The sequence below is a fragment of the Caretta caretta genome, chromosome 7 (genome assembly GCF_965140235.1).
Source record: "Caretta caretta isolate rCarCar2 chromosome 7, rCarCar1.hap1, whole genome shotgun sequence".
Lineage (NCBI taxonomy): Eukaryota > Metazoa > Chordata > Testudines > Cheloniidae > Caretta > Caretta caretta.
In genome coordinates, this window is record NC_134212.1 from 117492408 (window position 1) to 117511250 (window position 18843).

The 18843-nt window shown below is 42.3% G+C and overlaps 1 protein-coding gene across 3 annotated transcripts; it reads left to right on the forward strand.

Moving 5' to 3' along the window:
* The first annotated feature begins 22 nt into the window (after window positions 1–22).
* SMNDC1 (survival motor neuron domain containing 1) lies at window positions 23–18512 on the forward strand. 3 transcript variants are annotated; one of them, XM_048858447.2, is made up of 6 exons: window positions 23–149; window positions 1724–1843; window positions 7837–7979; window positions 11624–11785; window positions 15092–15245; window positions 16732–18512. In XM_048858447.2, exons 2-6 carry the CDS (start codon window positions 1724–1726, stop codon window positions 16867–16869), a joined length of 717 nt encoding a protein of 238 aa, XP_048714404.1. In that variant the 5' UTR covers window positions 23–149; the 3' UTR covers window positions 16870–18512. The 3 variants fall into 3 exon arrangements, with proteins under 3 accessions (XP_048714404.1, XP_048714405.1, XP_048714406.1); XM_048858448.2 differs by lacking the exon at window positions 23–149 and adding an exon at window positions 5167–5245 and having other exon boundaries at window positions 1740–1843; XM_048858449.2 differs by lacking the exon at window positions 23–149 and adding an exon at window positions 5090–5245 and having other exon boundaries at window positions 1765–1843.
* The last annotated feature ends 331 nt before the right edge of the window (window positions 18513–18843 follow it).

An 18843-nucleotide genomic window follows, 5' to 3' on the forward strand; every position in this document is an offset into this window, starting at 1 on the left:
GGCACGTGACTGACTCGTCCCCCCCCCCCCCCCCGCAAGTCTCGCGATTGTTGGTGCCCGCGGCTCCTGGCTCCGTGTGTCGCGGGGAGGAGGAAGCGGCCCAGGCCTGACGGGACCGAGCGCGGCGCGGATCCCCCCCCGCGACCAAGGTGAGAGGAAGCGGCTATTAACCCTTCCCGCGCAGGCGGGGGGAGGCCGAGCCGAGACCCGGCACCGCCCCGTCTCCCACCGGAGGCTGCTCCGAGGCTCCCCGGCCCGACCCCTTCTCCTCCCGTCCCTCAGGTTTCACCTCCCGCCTGGCAGGCTGGGTCGGGGGCCCCCTCCCCCGCTCAGGCGCGGAATTCCTCTGGCCTAGGCCCACCACCTCCTTCTCCCTCAGCCCCGCTCCCCCCCCCCACAGCCCCCCCGGTCTTGTCAGCCCCCATAGGCCTTAGCTCCCGGTCCTGTCGTTTCTCCCCCCCCCCAACAGACCCTAGCCCCACCTCCACCCCCCCCCCGGTCTTGTCAGCCCCCATCGGCCTTAGCTCCCGGTCCTGTCTTTTCTCTCCCCCACCCGCCCCAACAGGCCCTAGCCCCACCTCCACCCGGTCCTGTCAGCCCCCACAGGCCCTAGTCCCCCCCGCGTCCTGTTCTTCCCCCCCCCCCCCAGGTTTTAGCCCCACCCCGCGTGCTCCTGTCCGCCTGCAAAGGCTCTAGCTCCTCCTCCTCCGTACTCCCGTCTGCTCCATTCACCTGCCATAGACTAGCGCACCCATCTTGTGCCCCACCAGCCCTCCCTCCCCCCATCTTTCGCCCCTCTCCTCAGAGCCTAGCTTTAACTTTCCCCCGCACCCCCTCCACTGCCTGTGCTCGGAGTTCCCCTTTACTTCCTCTTCCCCCAGCCCCTAACCCCAGCCCCTGGGTTGGGAAGGGGGTGCATGCTGTAAACTGTCATGCATGAATATTACTTGTGAAAGTAGAGAAAGGCACATTCTATTACAGTTGCACTGCTCTGAATTTATGAATTAGTAAGTCATCTCTCCATTTTTTTGTATTCTGACACCTAGGAGTTCTAGTCATAGAACGCTGTACAAGCACACAACAAATAGACTGTCCCTGACCCAAAGAGCTTACAGGCTTCACCAATCCATCCCTAACAAAAGGCTAATTTTGTCTCCATCAGGTGATGCCCTATGCAGAAGACATTAGACGGAAAGGCTAAAATTACATTTACCTTAAAAGTAGTGTGTGTTTTATTATCTAAAAAGTGGCTTAAAACAAGATGATAGAACATTAAGTGAGGCTGATTTCATTGTCACGTGAGAGTGGTGTATACACATCTAAAGAGACTAACTGAGAATGTGAAGATAATGCTGTTTATAAGGGGAAAGGCAAAATTATAATGTCTGGGACCTCAGAATATTTTGAAGATATGAATCTTTATGTGCTAAGTGTTAAAGATAGTGTTATTCATTTGTATAGTGTCTACTATTGTATACACACAACTTGTAAGTTACTTATTTCAAGGCTTTTTTTGTTGTTGGTTTTGATCAGAATTAGTATGACAGTGGAGGAGTGGTTATCCACTGAAATAGCATAATACTAAAAATTAGTATGTTAGATGTCATCTATGATAGCTGTAACATCTTTTTAACCAGTTACAAGTTCTATTTTATTTTCGCTACAAAACAGTTTATCAAAGCAGTTTTGCTACTTTCTGTTCTAAGGTTTACTTCTTTTACAGATGTCAGAAGATCTTGCAAAACAACTAGCTAGCTACAAAGCTCAGCTCCAGCAAGTTGAGGCCGCTCTTTCTGGGAATGGAGAAAATGAAGACTTACTAAAATTAAAAAAAGACTTACAGGTGAGGATTGAGGGAATTAGAAACTGAGATCTTTCTATCCTGAGTAATGTCAGCAAAAATGCCATCACTTTCTCTCAAGCAGAGACATAGCTTGTTGCTGGGCATTTGCACTTCAAAAAATAATAAATACTTGTCAGGGTTATTGCAAAATGTAAGTTAAAGGTTTGCTCTATGATCTCAGATTGTTTGAAGGGACAGTGGTATAGCTGGCAGTGCCAAAGTTTGGCCTGTCTTTTTAAGTTTATTAAACATTCATGTTGTTTTATATGCTTTTAAAAAAGTCACTGCTATTTGATTTGTTTTTAAAAAAAGATGTTAGTACCTCACCATCAAGAAGAAAAAGGAGTTCTTATCTGAGATGTGCAAGTCTTTGGCTGAAACACTTAAATATTGCCTCCATTTAAAAAAAAAAAAAGCTAAAAAAAAAAATTCATATCTTAGCTCAAGTTGATAGTGACCACACTGTTGCATTGCACATGCAGGCTGAAGGAAGAACAAAATTTGTGTAAAGAACCGTTTTAACTTCCAAAGGGTTGGAGAGAGAACTATGAAAAAAATATGCAAAGTCTTTTTTTACTATACACATTTTTATAGTTTTTATAAAATTTGTGCAAACACAGCCTTTCCCAATCTTCTTCATTGGCCTTTTTGTGGCATTAGACTAATACCAGTAAATTGTAGGCATCAAATTTTATCACCTTGTAATTGAATCTAATCTCCACTCATGTCATCTGCATTTTTTAAATAAAGCCATTGCATGCTCCATTTAAACTATGTAGCTATTTCCATTTGTCACAGCATTTGGGCTATCCTGAGCACTGAGTCAACACAAATGTACGTGGAGAAATTAATTTGATGCCGATTTGGTTTACTCCTTATGTACACGTTCAATCATATCTATAAATCAAGTATCAGAGGGGTAGCAATGTTAGTCTGTATCCACAAAAACAACGAGGAGTCCGGTGACACCTTAAAGACTAACAGATTTATTTGGGCATAAGCATCTGAAGAAATGGGTTTTTTACCCATGAAAGCTTATGCTCAAATAAATCTGTTAGTCTTATAATACCACCAGACTCCTTGTTGTTTTCACATCCATAAAGATAGCTGAAATACTTTTCCAGCGTAAGTCTGAAATCCTGGCACACCTTAGCCTCTCACTGACTTTTTAATAGAAGTTCTGGGTATGTAAGGAATGCCAGATTTGTTATGCAGTGTTAAATGTGCCACTACCTGGAATATGTTTAGACTTAATCTCATAAGTTACTTTTTGTTGATAGATAAAAGCTACTCAAAGTCCTCATTAGACCCTCTTTGGACAATGACATGAACACCTTCAACTTGATTAAAAAGGCCTTTATCACTTCAGGCAACAAAATTGGCACATAATTGTGCCTGTATTTAATGTTTTCTTAAATGTTAGGGTATGGGTGCAAACTACTACTATGTTATTGCTAGAGAGAGAGAGCGCACAAGCGAGTGAGCACTATAGCAGCCAAGTTATTATTCACAAAACTTAAGTAGATAAAAATTACCCACTGCAGCATTCAGTAGCTGCTGCTGCTTGAAGAAATGGTAACAATAAAAATACAACTCAAAAACAAGCTAAATCAATGTCTTCTATCAATAAGCTTTAGATTTTCTTTTAAATGTAAAGGTCTTTTGTCCACAGGGAACGTTGTAGTATAATCAGAATATACTTAATTGCACATTCTTAAAAGCATGTGTATATTTTTAAAATGCAGAGCAAAACTCATATTTCTAATACCAATACAAGGTCTGCTTTGATGTGTGGAAATCACTGATGTGAAAGGACAACTTGGAAAAAAAATTAAATAAAAGCTCTCTGCATAGAACAGGGAAGATGTTTGCATTCCCAGCTCCAAAAAGTTTGCTACTCATACATTTCACCTTTAAAAATGGAAAATAAATCCAACTTTATTTTTTTCGTGTCTCAATTAAATTATTGTTTCCTGTTTATTCTAAAGATTATCTTAAACAATCCTTTATCTCAGTATTGCATCCATCATTACCATACACAGCATGCTCAGCTTTGACCAAGATATTTTCATATATAAAATGGGCTCCCCATCTTTTACTTTACTGAGGGACTTCTAGCAAGGTACCTATGCAACCAAGGATCAAATCTAACTTGCACGAACTAGAGTGGATTGCAGCCAGCCTCCTCTTTAACATGGTGTAACAAGCTGTGGAAACTATGCACTCCACAATACAGAGCTCCATCTTGACTTGTGTGAAAAGCCACTCTCATAAGGATGGATCTTTACATGCTGGGACCTGTAGTCTCCACAGGTTGCATCTCCATGTCATAGGAAGGTGGCAGCAAGTCACACTGTATAGCTTATTTGGCTGCATGTGGCTACCTTAATTAGCAGTTTTGCTATGGTAGGCATTAAGAACACATTCTAACTCTTCCCCACAAATCTTGCTTTAAACATGAGCCATTCAGCCTTTAAAGATTTCTGTAGTGTTATTTTACTGTAGTTCATGAGCTAGTCTGTCTAGAGTGCAGAGCCACCCCCTCATCCCCCATAAATGCAGTGTGATGTCTGAATACATGAGACAGTTGCAGCTTCTCTTCCTGCTTTGGTAGTGGGTACCACATTATTTTCTGCTTAAATAAACTTCTTGTTTTCAATCTCCTTCAATGCCTGTTCTGTTAGTTTCAGTTGGTGCCCTCATGTTTTTTCAACTTACTACTTTCTTTAAGAGTTTTATGGGATAGTTTTCTTTTTCTCCCATTCCCTTATTTCTACAAATCTAGTTTCCCTAATCCGTGAAACTCTGCATAAACCTAATGGCGCTTTTCTGCACCTTCCAGTTCCTCAGCTGTTACTGTAATGTGATGCCCTCCTACTATGTGCAATACCCCAGTTGTGTTCTCACTAGCTCTATAGCATACTGTATGTTAGAACAACAAAACAGATGTATTGGATCCCTAACCAATTCAAGACATGGTGTATATGGTTCAAATTTCTGTTCACTATCTGTGTCTAGTATTAAGATACGTAGGCAAAATAAGATTTTACTACAAGTTTGTTTATAGCCTACCCTTTAAACAACTGGTAAAGTCAGGGAATTGTTGATTGAGTAATCTGTGTGCATATTCACTCTAGTTCTACAATAAACTATTTTAATAGATAAACGACTTATGAAGGAGGCAGGAGTAAGTCAACTGTCTCAAAATTACAGTGGTTTCTGTATATCTGAAACGCTTACCTTCAGGTAATCAGTGCACAGCTGTACTCTATTTGACCTGCTGATACACATATCACAAGCCATGATGCTTCCTGGATTTGCAGATTACTGCTACTACCACCCGCTCTGTGAGTGAAGGAGCAGTGTTAGAACTCAGACCTGGGGAAGGAAAAGTAATTAATGGTATGTACTCTAAGGAGCTCCCTCAAATGAAATATTCTAAATATCAAAATCAGTGTTGACCCATATGCAATATTCTGCAAAATAAAGATTATAGTAAAGGTAGACTGTGGCCATATCCTCTGTTCCAGTCCCTGCCACAAAATCATCAGAGGGTCTTCTAAAGCAAAAACAAACCCCAAACCTCCTTGTTAGGGAGGTCTGATTGATTGGTTCAGATATCAACAAACAAAAGAGAATCCAGTTGTTAGGCCCTTTGTGCCTCTGTGCTAGGTACTCAAACAAAAGTACATATAAGAAAACTAAACATATGCTTTATGGGGTTGGTCTCTGGGAATTACCTGAGTAGAATCCTCAAACTTCTGGAGGAATGAAGAGTAGCCTTCCCTCTACCTTGAGCTTTCCTTCTCTTTATAGGCCCTTACTTTATCAATGAGGTTTAATGAATCAGGCTCCAGCTGTTCTCTCTCATCTCTGCTGAGCTGAGAGAGGAACCCTGCTGGGTCCCACAGCCTTCCTGTCCCACTGTCTAGATACTTGTTGATTCCATTTATTAAGAAAAGTGGGATGGGGGAGTCTGTCAAGACTGTAGAGTTTTCTTTTTGGGGCCTTTCAAATCTTCTTTAGGGTGTACCACTTACCAATAGTACTTGTCATCTTGGATCTTGACTAAGGAAAACGGTGGCGTCAGGAACGTTGAATCTTCATGCTTTGTATTGTTTCATGAGCTACCACGGACATCCATTTTGAAAAAGGATGTTCCTCATCACCAGTACAGTTTCTTTATTCAAATCACCCCACAGCCAGCAGTTGCAAAGAACGCCTGTGCCTGTGCTGGACCAGCACGTTCCGTTTCTGCCCCGGCAAACCTGATTAGAATCGCTCCCAGTTCACCCTGCTGCTGGCCTTGCCTCTGGGCAGTGTTATTTGTGGGAGCAGCAGCATAGACGTGTTGTGGGGCAAATCTGTGGAGAGGAGAGGGTCATAGTGGGGGGAAATGCAGAATGTCTGTAATCTCCTTAATTGAAAAATTTGCCCTTAATTTTGTGACTTGCATCAGATAAAAATATTGTGATATTGTAAGGGCTGACACCATTTCTTGTGTATGAATTGTGGAGTTGCCTTTCCTCACATAGGGAAGTGCTTGTGTTTTGCTTTTATCTGCTGGCTGTTGAACTACGTATTTTTTCAGTTGCAGTGATCAAGAATCTTCACACTGGCAAGTAAGAGTGTAGCACTGATTCAATTGGCATTTGCTACATTGCAATAAAAGGAGTAGACACTAAATACCTTCCTAATTAAGGTGAAAAATATGCATTCAAATTCTGACCCTCTAAACCATCTAAGTATTTTTTGTTCCACTGGTTTACGAAGTTGATAGAAAACCTGGAAATTTGCCTACCTATTTTGGCTCCCGAGTCAACAAAGATGGTATCTACCTAATTGGGGAAGTTATTTTGTTTTAAAATAGGTAACACTGAGACTGAACTAAACACCTACCCATAGAAGTGGTGCCTCCAAGTCCAATCACAGTGGCAGGGCATTGGCTGGAAACTTGCATTGCTGTGTACTGTGCTGTATCTGCTCTATGAATAAATAAGACTTCACTCTGTAGTGTCTAAAGGCACTAAAAATCAATTAATAGAAAAAAGATATATTTTCCTCTGCCATTTGTCTTGTTCCGGTCATTCTGTCAGGTTAATGAGGTGGTTCTGGCCCCGCACTTTGAGGCCCTGATTCAGGAAAGTGCTTAAGTGCATAATTAAGCCCATCTTTGTTCAGGAAGGCAATTAAGCATGTTCCTAAGTGCTTTCCTGAAATGGGATACTTTCCTAAACTGGGATCTCAAAAAGGAGTCACTCCTCTCTCCAAAATATCTCTGTGGATACTTCAGCTCAACCAATCCCCACTTTTTCAAAGGAACTGAAAAAATGGCACCTCTCATTCAGAGGTGCTTATCGTTAGTACGCTTATTTTATATGCAGTATTCTAAAACTAAGAAATGTGTAATTTCTGGGCTAACCAATCATTTTTAAAATAATTGCCTAATGAAAAATAAACTGCAGTTGAGGTGGAAAAGCAAAACATTCACAGTTATCTATCTTAAAGTTTATTTGAATCAATTTAGCCCTTGTCTTCCTTATGAGCAGTGAATGTAACACTGGCTGCTTACTCCCCATTGCTGCGATGTGCTCTTCAGACAGAAATTGAGAATCATGTGCAGCACACGTGCAAAGAGTCGCATCAAGGATTGTTTCCACATGAATAGCTGGCTATGTCTCTGAGCCTATGCAAAAGCAGTTCAGCTAGAAAGAATTGCTGAGAAAAGGAAACATTGGGGCATTTTCAGAGTTGACCCAGGGTGAAGAGGTGGCCTCATTTCAATATAGCATACAGTCATACATCGCTTTCTTCTACATCTGTGATGTCGAAGGCTAATACATTGTAATTAGTGGTAAATAGCCAGCAGTCTGCTTTACATCAGATATACGTTTAATACAATAACTACTACAAAATAGATCTGTCAACTTGGGGAAAAAATAAAGCACAGTAATGGTGTTTGAAAGTGTATTTTTTGCCTCTTCCTTTTCCAGGAAGTTATAGAATTAACCAAAGATCTCCTTTCAACACAACCTTCGGAAGCCCTTGCAAGTTCTGATAGTTCTGCTTCTGCCCTACCCAGTCACTCCTGGAAGGTTGGGGATAAATGTATGGCAATATGGAGTGAAGATGGACAGTAAGTGTAGAAAACAAACTTCTCTAACAGTTACATGAAATAATGCAGTACAATGGTAAGAGATTTTCATTCAGCTTGAACTACCCCATTTGAGTAATTCTAACAAAAAATAGCTAAGAGAAATTAAGTAACCATTGTATTTCTTTTTAGTGAAGTTCAATATTATAGACCAAACAAATTTGACATTCGGTGATTCTGAAAACACCTTTTCTTGTCACCACCCTTAAAAGAAATATAATATATACAACTTTTAAAAAACCTTACACTTTCATAAACTAATTATAATCATTTAGTGTAGTGCCTATCAAATGTACCCGGGGTATGTAATTGCCATTCTGTTAATATATTTTACATTTACTCACTGTCATGAAAAATGACTGAGAGATTTAAGTCTGTGCATTTAATTTGGAACACCATCATTTGACTGTAAAGCAGGGGTCGGCAACCTTTCAGAAGTGGTGTGCCGAGTCTTCATTTATTCACTTTAATTTAAGGTTTCGCATGCCAGTAACACATTTTAACATTTTTTAGAAGGTCTCTCTCTATAAGTCTGTATATTATATAACTAAACTATTGTCGTATGTAAGGTAAACAAGATTTTCAAAATGCTTAAGCAGCTTCATTTAAAATTAAATTAAAATGCTGATCTTATGCTGCCGGCCCACTCAGCCTGTTGCCAGCCTGGGGTTCCGTTCACCTAGGCCGGCAGCGGGCTGAGTGGGGCCTGCGGCCGGGACACTGGCTAGCAAGGGGCAGGCAGCCAGAACCCCAGACAGGCAGTGGGCTGAGCGGGGCTGATGGCCGGGACCCCAGACTGGCAGTGGGCTGAGCGGCTCAGCCCGCTGCCACTCAGCCCACTGCCGGTTTGGGGTTCAGTCCACTGGCTCCTGCCAGCCAGGGTCCCGGCTGCCGGCCCCGCTCAGCCCACTGCTGGTCTGGGATCCCGGCCCTGCTGACATAGTGGGTACCTGCCTTCTCCCTGGTTCTAGCCCATTCTCTTCCTCTTTCTCTGGACTGAGCTGAGGGTGGGAGTGCACTGAGCACAGGGCTCTCCCTGTGGGTGAAGGAGCAGGCTGGGGGTTGGGGTGTAGGGTCTGGCTAGGAGCTAGAATGAGGGAGGGGGCTCAGGGTTGGGGTTTGGGTGTGGAGTGCTTACCTGGGCAGCTCCCATTTGGTGCGAGGGGTGCAGGTGGGAATGAGGGGTGGGGGGGCGTACAGGAGCTCCCGTTTGGTGCTCAGGTTGAGGGTGGGAATGTGGGGGGTGCAAGAGTCAGGACATGGGGTGTGAGGGGGCTGGGTATGTGTGTGGGGTGCAGGAGTCGGGGCTGGGGGCATGTGAGGGGGGGCAGAAGTCAGGGCATGGGGTGTCAGGGGGCTGGGTATGTGTGGGGGTACTGGAGTCAGGGCTAGGGTCGTGGGGGGATGCAGGGGTCAGGGCAGGAGGCTGGGGTGTGTGTGGGGGGTGCAGGGGTCAGGGCAGGAGGCTGGGGTGTGTGTGGGGGGTGCAGGGATCAGGGCAGGGGGCTGGGTGTGTGTGGGGGGTGCAGGGGGTGCAGGGATCAGGGCAGAGGGCTGGGGGTGTGGGCTGGGGTCATGGGGGGTGCTCCCAGCCCTCTGCCCAGAGAGGCTCACGGCAGGGGGCTGGAGGGGATATGCCCTGATTCCACCCCCCCTTTCCCAAGGCCCCATCTCCACCTCTTCCCCAGAGCAGTGAGCACTGCTCTGATTCTCCCCCTCCCTTCCAAAGGCCATCAGCTGATCGGCAACGGAGAGGGAGAGGACACTGGGGGAAGAGGCGGGAGATGGGGGGAGCTTGCTTGCTCTGGAGCAGCAGCCTAGGGGGGCGCAGAGAAAAGTGGACCGGGGCGGGTAGGATTTTTAATGGCACGCTGCTGCCTGCTGGGGTCCCAGCGTGGGTTCGGCAGCGGGCTGAGTGGGGCCGGTGGCTGGGACTCAGCAGGCAGCAGCATGCCATTAAAAATCGGCCGTCTTTGACATGCGTGCCATAGGTTGCCAACCCCTGCTGTAAAGGAACTGTAGTTCTATCAAGATTACTCTGTCTTTAGGGGCTTGATACTTGGCTGTACCATGCTCTGGAGATGCTGTACCAAAATAGTTGGTTTTGACTCCCTCAGCTAATGCTATTGAGAGTTTCTGGGGTTGCTTCAATTTAGTCTGATCTTGTAGTCTTTGAAATACAAAGATATTTATTTTCAAAATGATAGTTTATCCTTTCTTTTGTAACATAGAAGCATTTTTGAATTTTTTCTAATCAAACTGTTCAGATTGAGTAAACATCCCGTTTCCTTCTCTTAGAAAAGAGTTGAATCCTTGTACAATGGAGCTGCTAATGTAGTGAAAACCAAATATATGCACTGATGCACAATTATTGATATTTTCATATAGAAAATAAACTGTTCAAAAATGAAAACACTTCTTCTGTTCCTAGGCATTGACGGCTGAAATATTTTCTCACCTGAGATGATAAACGTTACATTTTTTTAAATTCTTGGGTCACTACTGGGTCCTAAGCTCTGGTCCTAAACCAGTGATCACAATGAAAAGTTTGTTGGATCTGAAAGTATTTGTACTGGTCCACTTAGATGTTTCTAGTTCTGGCACGCCAAGTGGTATTGGACCTTACTCACTTGGATTACTATCTTGTTTCTTTCCACTGAAGCTACAACATGATTTAAGCAGCCAGTGTCTCAAGAAGTGCTAGCTAGAGATTAATGCTTCCTACCACACAAAAGCTGGGGCTCCCCTCAGTTTTCATACAGTATAAAGCATTGGTATTTAACTCAATTCAAGTGTTTCTCAAGATGGTGACTATATCAAAACGACGTAGGCAGGTGTTAATTGGAATTATATCTGTAAGTGTAGTCTCATGCCTCTGTAGCAGAGCTGGGAGGGAGATTTAGAGACTTCAAGTTTTTTCCCCATCCCAAATTGAAACAAAAAGTCAGTCTCAAAACCTTTGTAAACGGATGATCCAAAAAGAATTAGTATGGCCTTTTAAAAATTTTTTAGTATAAATTAACTACAGGTTCGAAAGAAAAAGTTGTTTTGAACTAAAAAATGACAAAACAGGATGTTTAAACAATTTTGAAACTTTTTCTTTTTTAAATTTGAATCAGAAGATTTGTCAAATTCAAAACTAGCCCTTTCCTGTGAACAGTTTTAGTTTCAACAATTCAGCATTTTCTGGTGGAAGAGCATTCAGTCAGAAAATTCCTGACTAGCTCTAATCTGTGTTATCTAGAATGCCATAGTTTTAAAATCTGATACTGCATGACCTACCAACTAGGGAAAAAAGTGAGATTCTTAACTTTGCAGTTGCACGAGACATTTGTTTCTAGTCTAAATAGCTCTTGGGCCTTAAAATTGTCACTGGTTCCTTGATCAGCTAGTGAGGTTAAGCTCTTGTGCAGGATTGATGTACTTAGGCTCTTAAAGAACATTAACTTCTTGGCTTGATTTGTATTTTGTCCCAAAAAATGAAGCAGATTGGTAGCAAGTACTTAATTTAAGCAGATTGGTAGCAAGTACTTAACTTAATGTTAGTAGCTGAATAACAGGGTAGGTGTTGTAGGGCTGAGTATTAAACCATTACTCACATGCTTACAGCCATGATATCTTTACAGGTGTTATGAAGCTGAGATTGAAGAGATAGATGAGGAGAATGGTACTGCTGCAATCACATTTGCTGGATATGGCAATGCTGAAGTCACGCCTCTGCTCAACCTCAAACCTGTAGAAGAGGGAAGAAAGGCAAAAGAGGACAGTGGCAACAAACCCATGTCCAAGTAAGTGACTTGTATAACTTTAGATGTGTACTCTAACAAAGAACGTAGGCCAGCCAAGCATGTTGCGTTCGTGTGGTGGATGGATGGATGGAATTTGCTTAAGGAAACGCGCTCTGGTAAAACAGCCTGTTAGCATCTCACTCTTAGACCAGTTCTGCTGTCATATTTATCCAGGATATTAATGTGAGAGAGAAAAGTAGAATACTTTCATTGCCAGCAAAGAGGCCAGTTCTAAACAATGTAGGTTCCAAATCATGATCAGGTAAAGAGTAACGCAAGATGGAGATGATGCTTACAGTTTATGTTTCAGGAGAAGATAGAGACTTGTGTGTGTGGTGAAATAGTGAGTATATTATAAATTACTGATTAAAGAAGTGGTAGATGCCTGTAATCTAGCAGAAGCTTTTCAGAGCTCCTGCTTGAAATTGTAAGTGCTGCATAGACAAGTTTTTGTTTGGAGAATGAAAAAATATCTTCAACAGGTGAAGCTTCTTTGACTCTTTGTGGGAGTACCCCGGGTTGTGAGGCACCTCACTGCCCTTAGCGTGAGGAAGCCTGGTCTGTGCCTGCCATAGGTCAGCTCCCTGACTTCACTGGCCACGGGCAACACAAGCACTCCCCTCTTAACCTCAGCAGGTCCTCTTGCTTCAGGTTAGTACTAGGCATATTCCTGCCTTCAAGCATCTCCCTGGAGTGTCCTCTCCCTGTTCCAGTGGGTGCTGACAGTATTCACAGATTTGCTACTGCCAAAGAAGCAGTGCACCCCAATTTACTACACCTCAGATTATCGTTCTGTTTAAAACACAGCACTTAGATATACAAATTTGTTAGAGCATAAGCTTTCGTGGGCTACAGCCCACTTCATCCGATGCATAGAATGGAACACATAATAAGAAGAAATATATACAGATAAGTTGGAAGTTGCCATACAAACTGTGAGCTGTAGCTCATCTTAACTAATTAGCCTCTCACAGTTTCTATGGCAACTTCCAGCTTATCTGCATATATATATATATTTCTTCTTACTATATGTTCCATTCTATGCATCCGATGAAGTGGGCTGTAGCCCACGAAAGCTTATGCTCTAATAAATTTGTTAGTTTCTAAGGTGCCTCAAGTACTCCTGTTCTTTTTGCAGATACAGACTAACACGGCTGCTACTCTGAAACCTGTCAGTACTTAGATATGTTTATAATAAAAACAAGTCACAGTTTATTTTAACAAAGTAGAGAGATCCAGGTGGTAGCAAGTAAGGTATTGGAAACAAATGGTTAAATATACCATACAATCATAACAAAAATTCTAGAACCTAGGCATAACTAGATACTTTCCTGTCTTATAGATCAGTGCTCACCCAAAGTCCTTCCAGCACTTTACAGCAGGTTTGGGTCTGACCCTTTATTCATAAGACAAACATGCGGCTAGCTTGCTTTCTCAGTGAAGGATCCAGGCTGTACCTCTGCACCCCCAGATATACCCCAGGATATACTCACACCTGCTGTTTATTCCTTCCTGTAAATTTCCTCTCCAAGATTTTGCAGTTGCTTGATTAACTTGGCTCAATATTGAAACAGGCATCCATTGTGAGACATACAATGCCTAATACACACGTGACCAGACAGAAAGTTAAGTGTCTGTTTCCTCCTGCTTGAAAGGAACCTGTCCAAGACAAGTCACCTTCTGATTACCTGCTTTAAGAACATAATTCTCAGCACAGACACACAACACTTCAAATATTATCTGTACACATGTTTCGCAGTGTTTATGATGGCCAGTGGGCTACTGGCTCTTGGTAGAGACTTTGCATGCCACCTTATAGTGAATTATTGTGCATGTATCTGACCCAGGAGATCCCTGTAAAACTCTAGGCACCCTCTGTGCCCTCTGCCAGCTAGCACCAAGAGGTTCCTGATTCACAGCTTCCTGATAAGAAACCAAAATGTAGAGGGGTTACATCTTGGGAACCAGTCTATTTGGAGACCCAAGTACTGGAGCAGCTCTTGCGTCCTTCCTCCAGCCTACGGTAGGTTGTAGGAGAAACTCATAGGATGGGTACTGACTCTGCCTTACCGAACTGGGGACACTAATATGATCCTTGAGGGGAGGGAGTGGCGGGTGTGTGCGCACATGCTTAATCCCTCCCCTTTTGGAAGAAGCATGGCATGTGGTTCCTGTCACATACAGATCCCCTCTGATCCACATTGGTATGGAGGACTTGTGCCTCTATCCTAGCTCCCCAGCACTCATGTCCCTTTCTTTGGTTCCTGGCATTATGGCTTCGTTAGAGCCATTTTGCCCTCCTCTCCTCAGTCTACCATTCTTGCAACCCCCCTTTCCATGTCAAAAGGGGTTCCACAGCATTAAATAAAGCTTCTGCAGAAAAGGCAATACAAATTTGGGTTTTATCAAGTTCTTTGCAGATTCCCCAAAGAGGCTAGTGGAGGGGATGATATGCTTCAGACCATTTCTCCCTTTCCCTGTGCCTAATCCCCACCACAGTTGCTGCTGATTACCTGATCAGTGCAGGAGTCCTAGATCAGGCAGATCACCATGGTGAGATTTGGCCCATGTTGGAAAAGAGCCATGTACATTCAGAAATGTTATTTGATTATATTTGAAAGGGCCATTTGAGAATTTGTGAAACTGGGAATTTGTCATCTGTGCCAGCTCTGAGGGTTGCTCTATTTGAAATGGCCTGCTTGAAGCATTTTTATTGCTCCTGATTCTGCATGATAAATGTTACAGGTGTGTAATGCTGTAATGATATTCTCAATTGATAAAAGAAAAGGAGTACTTGTGGCATCTTAGAGACTAATAAATTTAGCTCACAAAAGCTTATGCTCTAATAAATTTGTTCATCTCTAAGGTGCCACAAGTACTCCTTTTCTTTTTGCAAATACAGACTAACATGGCTGCTACTCTGAAACCTCTCAATTGATAGACTGTCTTACAGAAGAAATGACTTAATGTTCTTTCTAGAATCAGAGAATGAATCTGTTCTGTACAGGCAGCAGATGAAACTAGGCTTAAGATCTTATCACACCATGGTACCCATGTGTTACACATAACTAACTTCATAGCTTTGCTTTTGCATTTATGGAGTACAGTTTGTTTGGGGAGGTTTGTCAATATTCTTCATAAGCGTACATAGTCCTGACTTGACTGTGTAATCATTCATTTGAGAGTCCTGATGGCTTACAATAGTTACATTTAGTTTCTTTCTTGGTACTTAGTGTACCTCAGAGTGCTTTATTGAGAGGAAATGTAGTCACAAACATAATCATGGGCTACCCTTCCTTCCTACAGAAAAGAGATGATTGCGCAGCAACGAGAATATAAAAAGAAGAAAGCTTTGAAAAAAGCCCAGAGAATCAAAGAACTTGAACAGGAGCGAGAGGACCAGAAAGTCAAGTGGCAACAGTTCAACAACAGAGCCTATTCTAAAAACAAAAAAGGCCAGGTTTGTATATGCTGCCAGTGTGTGAATAGTTAGCAAAAGGGGTAGTCCGACCTACAAGTTACAGGAAAAATACCATGCCCAGACTATGCTTTGGGGGCAAATGGCTCAGCTTCACAGTCTGAGGCAGCCCAGCTGCAAAACCGAGTGAGATGCTGTAGATAGGCTGAGTAATCATGGTAGCTTGATGCTGCAGATAGGCTGAGTAATCATGCCTAAATATGAAAAGTAAGTCTTAGGTCTTTGCTTGTGTAGGTTGGGAAACTTGGTCACTTTTATGCAAGAATTGGGGTTGCCTTTAAAAATTTTTTTAGTATAAATTAACTAAAAGTTTGCATTTGGAGGAGCAGCCAAACTGCTCCACATCATGCCATATATTGGGAAACCTGTTGTGAGACCTTAATGCTGGCAAGTGTGTAATTGGATCTCTTATTCACCCAGCATACCTAGCTTTTCATGGCTGTTCTAACTGGGCAGGAGATAAGGAAAAGCATAGAACAAATACCAGTGAAAGGTGGCAGCACTATTCCTCAAATGGTGTGTATTTTGGTTTTTACTAATATACATTCATGCCACTGTACAGAGAGCTCACTACTATTAGCTTTGTCAGTGGGAATGTTAGCCATTATATAGAAATACAGCGATGCACATTCTGTCAAAGTTATTCAGGGAAAAGAATTCTTGCCACAGCCTAGATCTATAAGAAGACCTATGCACAGGTGTGTGCTGGGATTTATCTATAGGTGAGGTACTTGTGTCTGTGACTTACTTCAATAGTATACAGGAATTGGAAGCTGTTACTAGTCACTATTATGACTTATAACAAGAAATTTTAAAAAATACAATACAAGTGCATAATAAAGCCTTCTGATTGGCCTTGGTTTAGCATGGTGAGGTGTTTTCCCTCTTGAAACCAAGCTTGCACTTAGCCAGGCTGGAGCATTGGGCCCACTGTTGAGGGCAGCACAGACTGGGAGGATTGGGGTCCACTGGAGCTGAGATCCTGAAAGTCTGGTGTGTGGCCAGCTTGGAGCCATTTCCCATGTCTGGTAGAGTAGCCGTATTTCAGAGGAGGTGGTGGGGAGACTGAAGTGTTGCTGTATTGCTGCCCACTCGGTTTCCGCCCACTCTCCCAGGGGCAGTGTGGGACTGCTAAAACGTCAGTCCTTTTGAGCACTTACCAGAAAACAGTCTTATGATAAGGAATGTGGCTTTTATTGATGAACATTGGCTGTCAGTGCTCACAAAGAGGCATGATTAGAGCACAGGGCTGGGTGCCAGGAAATTCTGTTCTAACATTGTCTCTGCCACTTACTCCTCCTGTGCCCTTGGGTAAGTACATTAATGTGTCAGTTTGCCTGTCTGTAAAGTAGGGTGTTGAGGATTGATTGTAGAATTAGAGAACTGACTAATCAGTACTCATGTCTTCACAGTTAGCAAACTGTCTTGAACTGACTAATCAGGAATGGTGTTTTTGTTTCCTTCTCAGGTAAAGAGGAGTATTTTTGCTTCCCCTGAGAGCGTGACTGGCAAAGTCGGGGTTGGAACATGTGGAATTGCAGACAAACCCATGACACAATATCAAGATACCTCTAAATATAATGTCAGGCATTTGATGCCTCAGTAAGAGAGGGGAAAGGCTAAACTTCATCTCTGCAGGGCTTTACACTTATCTTTTTATCATTATATTTTTCTAAAAGTAAATTATTTGTTGGCATGTAGTGAATAGTTCATTTTGTCACCATCACTTGGCTTCAGCTGATGTGAGCCTTAAAGAAATCTACAGCTATTCAGTTGACTCCCTTCATCATTACTAAACTTTTTATATAGTCATCTTAAAGCAAAATTCTGCAGCCAGATGTTTTCATGAGTTGCTGTTAGCAGTTATGCTGAAATGCTGGTCTCCAGAATCTTCCATTCATATTTTTAGCAAGGGTACGGTCAGAAAAATGACTGTGTAAAAATGGCCCCTTTAAAAGCTTCTCATTCCCTCTGTATTCACAGTCCTATCTCCTTGCTTTAGTGACAAACTACACTAGCACTACAGAGCCAGTACAGCTCTGGGAAAGTTAGCTGGATTCCATCCTAGCTTGTATATAAAATGGAATTGTTAATAAAATTCTAAGTTACTCCCTTACAATCTCACTGAAGACAGTCAGCGTGTAACTGAGGGCAGAATGTGGCCCACAGAATAGATGAGTAGTGTGATGATTCATGTGCTAGAAAGAATGCAACTTCACTTTGAGATTCCAGACTGAATTTGCAGGGCTGGAAATTACAGGGAGGAATCTCCTTACATGTATACTGAGCACATTTAAACTGGAAGTCGCTGAGACACAACCAGGGAACCATAAGATGACATTTTTAGAGAGTCAAATTTCAGAGTAAAACTGCACTTTAAAAGTGAAGATTTAAGTGTTGGGAAAATTTAAATCATATGATCTGAAAAGCATGTTCTCAACCCTTCTACACCTTGCACTGCTGGGTTCCATGGGCTGGTTATGGGACTTGACAACTGTACAGTAAATCCCAACTTGTTGAGCAGCCTGTGTGGGTTTTTTTTCCCATCCATTTGAACAGAACTGAAGCACATTAGATAAGAATGCCTGGATCCTATTTAATTAGTTGGAAATGAGTAAAGGCTAGTCTGAAGTTTCTGCCTTGCTATAATCCTGGCTGTGGCCCTAGTCTTCATTGTAATTTCAGCCCTACGCTGTCAGTGAGCCCTTTTAATTTTATTCAGGAAACCTCATGTAAAAGTTCTTGCCTTTTGTACATGATTGCTTCCCTCTGTTACGTGTCTCCCACTTACGGTACTGGTACCACCTCTGAATCCGTAAAGTGTTTTTTTTTTTAAAAAAAAAAGTTAATGTATAGCCCTGTATACATTGTAGATATTATTTTTGTAAAATCTAGGGCTGAGTTAATGAACAGGAGTACTTTGGCTATTTCCTCCATTAAATAATTCAAGTGTATTTCTTGTTCATTAATCTTGACCATGTTTCCCTTGTATATTATGTTAATGTAGATCATTTTGTAATTTGTTAATTAGATCAGGTCATGTCAGCAATTGATAATGCACTGATTGGTGGAAATGTCCATCAGTTACCTGAGTCACAACTAAAGCTAAACTCTGCAACTGATAGTGTAGAATCCATGCATAGAAAAAGATTCTTCCTATTAATGGGAGAAAGTGATTTTTATGAATACAAAGTGTGTTAATTTCAGTTTTGTATGTTTAACTTTTATTAAATAAAGTGTTAAAATCTCTTGGAGATGTTTGGAAAAGTAAAAATGCACAATGCTTGGGCCCTGCCTAAGGACTACTACAAAATGCTGAAAAGGAAACAAATTAGTGAAGAGGAAAACACACAAAGTGCTTCAATTTCATTATGCTCCATTGCAAAACTAAGCAACTTTTGCCTAGTTTAAGATATATCCTACTTGTGGCAGGGGTATAAATTTTGCTGCCTGCAGAAGGACTTTAATCTAAAATGAAGTGTAATCTGGTGCAAGGAGGAAAGCCCCACTCCCCCCCCATAAAACAGCCGTTTTAAAAAGCAGCATGTATGTCAGAGATCCAGAACAGCCTGCACTTTAG